An 11039-nucleotide genomic window follows, 5' to 3' on the forward strand; every position below is an offset into this window, starting at 1 on the left:
GCTTTAATTTGTTATTTTAATAAAAAGTTATGTCAGACCTATAACTCAATTTTACATGACTGCTCACGGTGTTTAGAAACCTTTTTTATAGTGATATTAGTGGAAACTGTATCCTTAGAGAAGCTATAGTGTATGACATCTTAGGTTGACAGTCTCTATTGTTAACCATTTTGCTATTACTTTGTCCTAAATATATACATCTTTAAAAACAATGATGCTTAAGATAATTCGTCCCTGGGCTTAATTCTGAAATATTTTTGGACTACTTTCTCAGGCTTTAATTTGCTATTTTAATAAAAAGTTATGTCAGACCTATAACTCAATTTTACATGACTGCTCACGGTGTTTGGAAACCTTTTTTATAGTGATTGGGCTGAAAAAGTAATTGTATCTCTTAAAAGAAATGTTGAATTATGTTTTGATGATACAGCTAGCAAGCTTTATGTCATTTCTGGTATTTTAAGATAAAGTCATTGGTAACTTTGCAGAGTGAGCACCTTCAAAGGCAACAATATTTATTGCAGGCAAATTCTGAACTTGGAGGAATTTGGTCAGTAGGACAAAGAATCTGGCAGAGAGATTTCCCTGGGATCTATACGACCATCAGTGCTCACCAGTGGTCTGAGACAGTCCAGCCGATCATGGAAGCACTTAGAGGTAGTGTTTCTTTGTGGTTAAAAATTAAATTAGACTAGACGCGTTCCCTAAGTGCTGCAATGGTGAAGTAAGTCAATGGTGTGTTTAAAAGGTAGATGTTTTTTGATAGGTGAATGGTACACTTTTCAGAATTCTTTTTTTAGATTTGCTCTAATTGTGCTTCTTCATTTTATATCGATCGAGGTTATATTGGCAGCTAATAGCTTGATTGTTTCTTAATTCTAGATTGAAATTGCTCTTGTCAGTAAAAGGGTTTTTTGCTATTAAAATAAAATCTTGTAATACTCTAATAAGTTCAAGATATAGGTTGGCAAAAGTCATAAAAATTCGTGTATTTGAAAATAGAGACTATGCTTTGAACTGTGTCAGCCTCAGCCTTTGATAGGTGTTATCTCCAGTTTATGGATTTTATAATGAATTAATATTAAATGCTTAGATGCTCAAACATGTTTTGTTGTTGTTGTTTTCATTTCTTTAGCATTAGAGGTACCGCACTGGATCAAATGTGTTTTTAACTGTTTTGAAAGATTACACCCTGGTGCAACATAACACTAATCCTGCAATAAAATCTCATCCCTGGCCTCTCTCCATTCTCCTACTCCTAACATTTGCTTCCTGTCTTCCTGGTTCAGTCTTTTATAAATTCATTTAATGATCTCTTTTCATATTGTTATGCTCTTATTTCTTACTGTTACCTTATTTCTATAGCTAATACTTTTCAGTGTACACCTTCCTGCTCTGGAGGAGTCAGTGAGCAGGCATTTTTTAATAGGCACTCATCACTCTGGTAAGGGATATCAGCTTTACAGAGTAGCTGACGGTAAAGATTGTTTTTGAAATGCATGTAATTCCCTTGAAGTGGTAAAACCGTGTCAGCATAAAACAAAACAACGTAAGTGACAAAACAGGAGGCAGCTACTGTAGGTGTGACTGAAATGAGCAGAACTGCAGGACGGGCAGGTGGGTGGGAAGGAAGGAGTGTGGAGTAAGGTTACACAGGTACAGCAGGGGCGGTTTTACAAATTAGCACAGGAAATAGCCTTAACCTCATACGTCCCCTGAGGAAGTGGTGCGGTAGTGAACTTTCGTGGTGTCTAGTTCAGCCTTGTGGTTGTGGCGGTGAGGACACGTGTGCCTCTCCCAGCGTTTCACAGCGGGTTCGTCGGCAGGCCCAGGCCAGGGCGCCTTGCTCGTTCAGCACGTGTTCCGGGGCGTACCTTGAATCTGCGGTCGTGTTCCTTGTCAGCGCCTCCTCACCCTGGATTCTCCGTTAGATTGAGAATTCCTTGAAAGCAGTTCCCTAGGGCCAGGAGAGGCTGTATAATGTAACGCGGGAGTTTGGACTCTGGAGCCAGGCTTCCAGAGTGCACATCCTGGTTCTGCCACTCGCTAGAGTGACTCCTCAGTCCCTCATTTCCCTCATTCGTGAGCTACGATTAGAAATGGTGCTTTCCTCAGGTTGTGTAAGCATCTGTAGGCACTTCCCTTGTTCTGAAGCTCTCTTCTGTTCATCTACAGTGTTCCGAGTGTGTCCTGAGGCTTTTACAAATCCCCAGATTCTTCCATAAAACACAGTACCCTACCTGGTGAAGGTAGTCTCATAACAAACTCGAATTACTGCTGAATTTAATATTTTGCTTATTAATGTAACATAAACTTGTTTTCTAGTTAAGAACAATTACTTGCTTAAATCTCTTTCCATTCTATTCTGAATTAGGCACAGTCCTGTTAGAAAACTGAAAATGGCTTAACCAAAGAGAGGCTAGTGAAAGACCTGGTTTTACAGGAGACCAGCGAGGCCTGGTGAAGCACGCAGGGACCAGCTGTAGACAGTAGGCACTCTCACCTGAGGCCTGAGGGGCAAGGCGGGGCACCAGTAGGACTGGAGCCCTGGGAAAGGAGCTGCGGCTGCAGCTGGAGGAAGGTGGGAGGGGCAGAGGAAATAAATCTCCTGACCTTCCCTCTCACCTCTGACCTCCTGGTGGAGCCCCCATCCCCCAAAGCAGGGGAGCTCAGGTGCCACAGGTGTGCAGCAGGGCTGGGAAGGGCAGAGGCAGGTTGGAAAGGACGGGACAATGACTGGCTCCGCCTCCCTCCGTCTCCAGCACTGGCAGTCGAGTATTTGTGGAACAGCTGGATTTGCGTTCTGTTAGGGTCTCTGTTTTCACCAAAAATGTGTCCTATGAAAGGGCCCACAGATGTTAGGTGCTAGCTCAATTTATTCTACCTTCCAGCATGTCATTGTAATGCATGCCTTCATGAGGTCACAAATTTCGTAGCTCTTGAGGGTCACGTGACCGGTCAGAGCGTAGATGTTGGAATCATTCACACCAGATGGTTAAAAGCAGCCTGCGTGTTGCAGCTTTAACTGAAACTAGAACACTTAGCCTTTATTTTTACTTTTTTTGTCAACTTACTTCTGCTTCCCCCTGTATGCTTTTCTTCCCTTTTCCAGTTATATCTCTTTTTGCTTTTCTTCTGTTCCTTCTGTTTATCTCTTCTATTCATATTCTGTTCCCGTTCTATTCCCCACTCTAAAAATCTGACCAGAATATTTGACCTAAAGTAAATGCTTTTAAAATATGGCAGGCTCACCAAATGAACACAGTTTTGTGATGTACACTTTCATTTTTCTGCGGAAACTCCAGAATAAAAGTACGTTCCTTTCCCATTGTTGCCTCAGTTCTTTTCCATTTAATGTCTGTAGCCTTTAATAGAAAGTATTTTTATTTCCAAGATGTTTTAAAAATCTCTTAAGTTAATTGCTAGAGGTTGGTTAAAGGAAGGAATTGAGTGTAAAGACCCATTAGGAAGAACAAATAATGGCTCAGTGGAAGCCGGAGAGGATGAAGTGAAGGAATGTGACGGTCGGCAACTGTTAAGGGACATTAGCAAACAAAGCCTAAGTCTAGGGTCATGCCCCGTTTTGGTCCTAGTGATAACCATCAACAAGCACGTGTTCAACACGTATGTCGCTGGAGATGCTAGGCACTCTGGAGACTAAAAAGATACAGGAGATAACCCTTTCTGTCCAGACATTTGGAATACAGTTGAGAAGATGGGGTGGGCGGAACAAGGTATACCATGGTATACGTTGGTATAAGTGGTAAGAGATTGCTTGTTATGGTAGAAGTATCAACAGTAATGCTATGAGCTTAGAGAAGGGCAGAGATTGTAGTGAGTTATAAACAGACCTAGGAATGGTAGGGAGCAGACAGGAGGGCATTTCAGGCTATAGAATAGCATAAACCAAAAGCCAAGGCTGAGAAGGTACAGGACTTGTCTGAGAGCCAGTGGGTTTGTTTGGAGCCAAGGGTGTCTAAGGGAATTGATGTAGTTGTTTGACAACGTCCCAGGAATGGAAAGGGGATTTTCAGTATGTTACAGGGTTTTATATATGTACAGTTGCCTATTAAATATGGAAAGTAATATTTCCTAAGCATGTTGACAGCCGGTGGAAGAGCTGGGCTGGGCAGGGGGATAGGCCAGCTGCCCACCACAGGGTTCAACCCTGTCTCATTCCTAAATTTATTTACTGTGGGTATGGAAGCCTGGGAACAATCCGAGATGCCATTTCTAAGGAAGAGTTTTTGTTGCTGGTATTGTTTGGTAGTCCCTTGTTAGACTCATTCATTTAGGGCTGGAATTTGGGATTTTGAACCTGAATGAAGTCAATAGTTTGGTGCAGACTTGAAAGTTAGGAAGAGTGCCCTAGTTACAAGGTCTGTTCTACAACTCCCAGGTATGGTCCTGTATCAGAGAACCTTCTGAGAAGGACAGCTAATTACGTAAATAGCTTTACTGCCCCGTTCATTCCAGTGTTTGTAAGTGAAATAAAAAAGAATAAAAAATAAAATTTACATCCCTGTTACATAAACATTTAAATTAAATTTTCTCAGGGTTTGAATCTTACGTTTATTAACTTTTCTCCATCTTTGTAATTTTCATTGTCATCTGAGATTTTTCATCTAAGAGGAAGAGTAAAAAATGTATTTGTTTATTCAGCAACATCTGAGCACATATATCTATAACTCTGAGCACAGAAATCCTGGGGTTGATCTGGTCTTGCTTCCAAAAATTGGGCAAGGACAATTGTGTGGTTGAACTTTGTTTTAAATCTCTGCTCTTTCTGCTCACTCTGTGCCAACCCTCTGCTCCCACGGTAGATGCAACAAGGAGACGAGCCTTCGCCCTGGTCTCCCAAGCGTATACCTCCATAATCGCTGATGATTTCGCAGCCTTTGTTGGACTTCCTGTTGAAGAGGCTGTGAAAGGTATTTTGGCTTACTTTTTACTTACAAAAAAAAATGGAAAATAGAAGTATGAATTACAGGGTCACAGTCTCTTCTCTGAAACCCTTGGAAACCGGATATGTTTTTGGACTCTTGGTTGTGTTTTTTTAGAAAGGTGATACGAAACATATTACGCAACACCCCTAGCAGGGTTTTGGACAAGGAGCACCCTGTAATCAAGCACATTAATAGTTCTGCAGCAAGCAAATATGTGAATGTCTGTGTAGTTGGCTAAGAAAATACATCTTAATCAACCTCCCTGTTCATGTTTGGAAGTCCTTATTTCACCCTTCCTTGTTGAAGGCAGTCATCCATGTCCCTCTCAGGCCATTTTTTTCCTGCCACTTCTGACCTGCACCCTAGGTGCTTGCTCCCTGCTCTTAGCAACTGGTCTCCACATGTGTGTTTGCATTTTTATTTCTCAGGTGATACCCAGACTCATCCCTCTCCTTGCTACTTGCTATAGCATATTGCATACATCTTGTTGCACTGTTTTACCATGGTTGACATTTTTGTTTTTCCAGTTAAAACATGAGCTCCATCAAGCACCGTATCTTAAATTTCCAGGGCCTAGCACAGTTCTAGAGACATACAGGACAGGTTGATGAAAGTTCTTAAATTAAATCCTATTGTTACTTATTTGTACTAACATTAATTTGTTTTGGTTGTTCTCTTAAAATTGATCCATAATTTATTATCCAATGTATAACATACTCCAGATCCCATACTCTTAGCTGACTGCCTGGGTGCGAATCCAGCTACCACCCTCTGCCCCATGCTAGTAGCTATGTGACCTAGGACAAATCACTTGAATTCCTTAAACTTCATTTTCCACACCTGTTAGATGATGGCTATATATCCCACTTCACAGTTGTGTCGATTATATAAAATCATCCCTATGAAAGCACATAGTGTGATAGCTACAGGGAAACTTTATGTATATGAAAGCTGTTTTTATCATCACCATCATCTTTGTTATTACTGATGAGATTACAAAAGGTGCCATATAAGTTTTCCTCATGTCTGTTTTTAATAATATTGAATAGGTTAATACTATAATATATACTTTATAGAAAACCATTTGTTGTGATTATAACAGCCTAATAGAATAGAGTGAGGCTTTGATACATGTTTCAGAAATATTTCAAAAATAAGCTTACGTGTTCTTTATAGCATTCCTTTCAAGTAATAACATACATGACATGTTAAACTAAACATATCAGGTCTCCCATACAAATAATGTCCTGGACAGATTATGGGTCGTGTTGGATGTTTTTGTTATTTCTTAATCTGTATGTGAAATACACGTTTTTAGGTATATTAGAACAAGGATGGCAAGCAGACTCTACCACAAGAATGGTTCTACCCAGAAAGCCAGGTAGGTGGAGCTCTTTATGCATTTGTGCAGTACTGAACTTTCTAAGACTGCTTCAGGTTTTCAGACCTTGAATTTGAATAATTTGATATAAAATTCTGCTATACTAACAGAATGGAAATAACTCACATTTTAAATATAGATATAGGGTGGTATACACTTAGGGTACAAAGGATCTTAAAGATCACCTACTTTTAAATTTCTAAAAATGTATTTCTTATATAAAAGACTATTTTATATAGGTGTTTCATGGTCTTTATTACAACTTAATTCCTACTAAATATTAATCTCCCATCCTTTTATTTATAGAGACATTTGTAACTGTGTTTATGCTTAACATGTAAACTATTGCCTTTTAAAAAAAATTAAATATTCGGCTGCTGCTTCCCCTTTCTCCTTGTACTCAGTTCACACAGACTCTTCTCCTGTGGCTTTCACTTTCACAAGGTTAACTTCTCTAGCCTTCCTTTGAAGGCCTTAAATTCTGTGACCTGTCAGTATCTTACTCTGAATTCCCAGCCCCTCAGTCTTGCTCTCTGAAGTGACCGTGCTCTTCCTGCCTGGTGCTTTCTCTTCCTTTTCTGTGTCCTTTTCTGCCAGGTCTTTAGAGCCGGGCTCAGTGCCCACTTCCACAAACCCTCCTGCATCTACATCAACCCACATTTTCCTCGACCTACTCTGAGTGTCTATTGATTGGACGTTGTTGAGCACATAGCAAAGTATTACACAAATCCCAATGTGCTCAGCCCTATGAAGGCACAAAGAGGGTAAGACTTGGGCTCGGCCAATCTAGATGGTGAGGGAACACTAATACAATGCAGACTATTGAAATAGAGCAAAATTGTTCTCCCTGCATGAGAAATAAATGACCATAAACACATAGTGCATTAAAAATAGCATAGTCTATGACAGGTTTTTACAATGACATCTGCAAATTGGGCTGTAATTGTTTTTTTTTTTTACTTTAGTTGCAGGGGCCCTGGATGTTTCCTTTAACAAGTTTATTCCCTTATCAGGTATGTATTTTCACATGCACATTTTAAAAAGGTGTCATTCCTAATTTTTTTGTGTGTGCTGTGTATATTTTTTTAATTCTAACCTTGTAAACTAAGAGATTAAACTTTATAAATGTATAGTAATAGATATGGTTATAAGAGTGAAACTGTGGGCTCTCCCCTGTAGCTCACCTTGAGGTGATGGCAACCTCTGGCTCAGTTGCAGAGCCTTCTCACTGTCATTCGGAGGAGCTGGTAGAGCTTCTCACCGGCATTTTTATTCAGAAGCATCCCCAGGCTGACATGTGGTACCTGAAATGTTAGACTAAATGCCTTGAGGTTGGGGTTCTTTGTGTTTTATTGTTCATTAACAATTTAATATTCTTCTATAGCAATGCTTAGCACAAGGGAGGCACTCAGAAGTTGTTTCTTGAATTAAATGTCACACGGGTAGGGATGTTTCTAAGAAGAACATTACCTCTTAAAAGAGTTGTTGCACACTAAAATTGTTTGTAACCTTCACGTAGAATACTTCAGTAACAACAACGATACAAGATGTGCCTTTACTCCCAGTTAGGGAAAACTATACTCATAAAGTTGTGATTTCTTAGCTTGCTTTTCAGAAATGTCCATGCCCCCTAACAGGTATGATTTTGTCTAAATTCAGGACAAATCTAAAAGTTTTATTGTTAAAATTAAAGGCATTGGCAGGGGTGGGTGGCAGGGCCAAAGCTTTGTTACTATGGTGTCTAACTTGCAGTATGTTTCTCTCTTTAACGTATAGAGCCTGCCCCAGTGCCCCCAATCCCCAATGAACAGCAGTTAGCCAGACTGACCGATTATGTGGCTTTCCTTGAAAACTGATCTATCACCCTGAGTTCAAGATCTACCTTCAGAATCCTGTATACTGACAAATGTAGAAATGTAAAATTTTTATTTTCAATTTATTGGATGGATGAAGCGCCTCAGCATTCCTTACTGATTATGTGATAAAATACATAGATAATGTAAAGTATATCTATTTTGTCCTTAAACATGCTGAATGGTTGTTGAAACAACTCTCATTTTGTAATATTTAACAATCTGGATGGATGGAGCTTGTCAGTATTGTGTGGTTAGTTCGTATTTCCTAGTGGCTTATAAAATAAGATCTATTCCATGTAGACCAGTGGTTGTCAACTGTCTTTCCCCTGCCCCAGCATGTGCCGCACTCCCAGCTGTACCATTGGTTCACAGTCGTAGTGATTCATTTGGAGTTTGAGGAGGACTGTCCCCAGGGGCAAGGTCTGAATTGCTAGGGATTATGAGTCACCCTCTTTGAAGAACATGCTCTCTTTTCTCCTCGCCTCCTGAGAATCACTAATGTAGAATACGGAAAGATAGCTGAGGAGCAAATAGATCATTTCCATAGTAAACCAGTTTGCTAACTTTAGATTTTTTCAATAGTGTGAGTACATCCATTGCTGGCAGTGGAAGACTTGCCATGAAAATGCAACTTATTTAAGATATTCAAGAGAAGTATTAAGTTGTCGCTCCTTTCAAAAGAAGGGAGAAGTTAAGTGCAGAATACACTATAGGGGAAAAGAAGTTATTAAGACAAGTGATACTCTTTGTACAATTACAAGCAGCCTCTTGGTTGCTTATATTTATCCCTTGGTTCAAGTGTTGCCCTTCGGAGAAATACTAAACAATTCTTTCATTCTTTGTGTGATAGCCTTTGAATATTTAAAGTTGTTTGTTGTGTCTGCAGGTTAAAACACCCCTTAGTTCATTTATTCTGCATTTGTTCAATAAATATTTAAGTGAATTCTTCAACTATTTCATCTAAGGTAGTTTCTAGAAATTTCACTATCATGGTCTTTCTGTGGACACATTCTGGTTTGTCATTGTCTCAAAATATAAATTTCTTAATTAAATAGAAATGACCTATATAGTGAATCTGTATAGTGATACTTACATACTTGATGTTTTCACTCATTTTAAATACATTTTATCGGCTATTTCAATTTTTCTTAACATACATAGAAATACATTTTAAATTGCAATTTTATTTAACCCTGTCAGGTAAGTCATGTTTAAACTTGTTTTACAGTTGTGGAAATGGAAATTCAGGAAGTCAGAGGATCAGTAGTAAGACAGTAATAATGCCAGTGTTTTTAACTTCCAGGTGTTAAGTAAAAATTGTGTCCATAGTTCTTGGTTTTAATAGCAGATTAGAATCAATTCAAATGTTCCTCAATAGGGGATTGGTTGAATAAACAACAGTATAAAGTGTAGACTTTGCAGTTGTAAAAGGAATGAAGATCTCTATACACTAAAATGAAATGCTCTAGAGTGAAAACAAAGTACAAGGATTTTTATACTGTTACTTGGAGGATAACAAAGGGAGAATGGTTATGATTGTGTATACATACACATTTGCTTATATTTCAAAAAGAAACAATTGAAGGATAAACCAAAAATGAATAAAAATCATTCCCTAAAGAGGAGGGAGAGGGCAGTGAACTACAACATAGAGAAAAAAGAATTATCTGAAGTGACTCAAACACAGTATTTTGATTCTACATTGTCACAGCCATTAGCTCGTCTTTGTGCTCTGGCTACTTCTGAGACAACCAGCTACATGCGGGTGTAGCCTGACAACACCCTGCTTTAAATCCATTAAATGCCTCTACTATATTTTTCTGGGGCTTAACCTGGCACTTAGACCAGGATGCCCACACAAACCTGGGTAAGAGGAATTAGCCCCTTGGACAACCCTTCAGCAGGTGGGGGCATGACATGGTGAATAAACACTCCCTTCCTTGTTTGGGGGCAGACTATCCCAAGTGTGGTCCACAACCTGGTTCTTAAAAAGGATCACAACAAGTTCAAGCTGTGGTGTCCCATGGTAGCCAGCTCTACAATTCAGCCTTGGATTGGTTTTTCCTTCTTCCTGGTCTCACTCTTCCCAGTTCCCCTTCTCTTGTTCCCTGGGAGCAAGAGGAGTGATATATCTACATTTCTAAATGCAGTCCTGTCTTCAGGCTCTGCCTTGTGTGGAAGGGAGGACAAGTCAAATCAAAGGAAAATTTGTGATGCGTGAATCAGGCTGAAAGCACCTAAATCTATTCATTCTTAATAAACAAGTCTGATATGAAGATATAGTGAGCATACAGCATCGACCACCAAGTTTTCTTGTCCAAAAAAGCATCACATATATGAATATAGTCCAAGTTTTAGATTTAACTGCTAGTTTACATAAAGTGTGAGAATTAGTAGAACAGGTCAAATACCCTAAGAAGTAATCAGCCAATTCCAAACAAGTCAAACACCCTAAAAAGTAATCATCCAATTCCAAAACATGGGGAATTTAACAGAACAAATTAATGAATTTCTTCAAAAACAAAAAAGGGCAGAGGGTAGTGGAGATGGTGGTAAGTACGTGAAAATTTCTGTTCCTGCGTCGAAGTACCTTGAGGCCAACGCACAGTTTTGCTAAGAACTACAAGAGATGGACACATACAGCATTTAAAGGCATGAGCCCCTAAAGCAGTGAGGAATGGAGGAGCTAGGATTTGAGTGAAGGATTACAAAGAGGTCATCTGCAGTAGATCTTTTGATGGCGCATTTGCTGATTCTGGGCACAGCAAGATCTAGGCTTTGACTGGGCAGGGTTCCACTGCTGGGAAACCTAGCAACCTGCAGGATTTGGGCACTTTCACAGGGCTGGGTTGATAA

General features: G+C 39.5%; 1 protein-coding gene across 1 annotated transcript in view; it reads left to right on the top strand.

The window, feature by feature from the left end:
- COPS8 (COP9 signalosome subunit 8) overlaps window positions 1–9142 on the top strand; it is a 12081-nt gene extending 2939 nt beyond the window's left edge. The window contains exons 3-7 of the mRNA XM_012648818.1: window positions 525–657; window positions 4824–4931; window positions 6265–6327; window positions 7293–7340; window positions 8104–9142. Coding sequence (XP_012504272.1) covers window positions 525–657; window positions 4824–4931; window positions 6265–6327; window positions 7293–7340; window positions 8104–8183 — 432 coding nt within the window. The 3' untranslated portion in view covers window positions 8184–9142. The remainder of the gene's footprint in view (window positions 1–524; window positions 658–4823; window positions 4932–6264; window positions 6328–7292; window positions 7341–8103) is intronic.
- The last annotated feature ends 1897 nt before the right edge of the window (window positions 9143–11039 follow it).

This window comes from Propithecus coquereli, unplaced genomic scaffold (assembly GCF_000956105.1).
Source record: "Propithecus coquereli isolate 6110/MARCELLA unplaced genomic scaffold, Pcoq_1.0 Scaffold295, whole genome shotgun sequence".
NCBI lineage: Eukaryota > Metazoa > Chordata > Mammalia > Primates > Indriidae > Propithecus > Propithecus coquereli.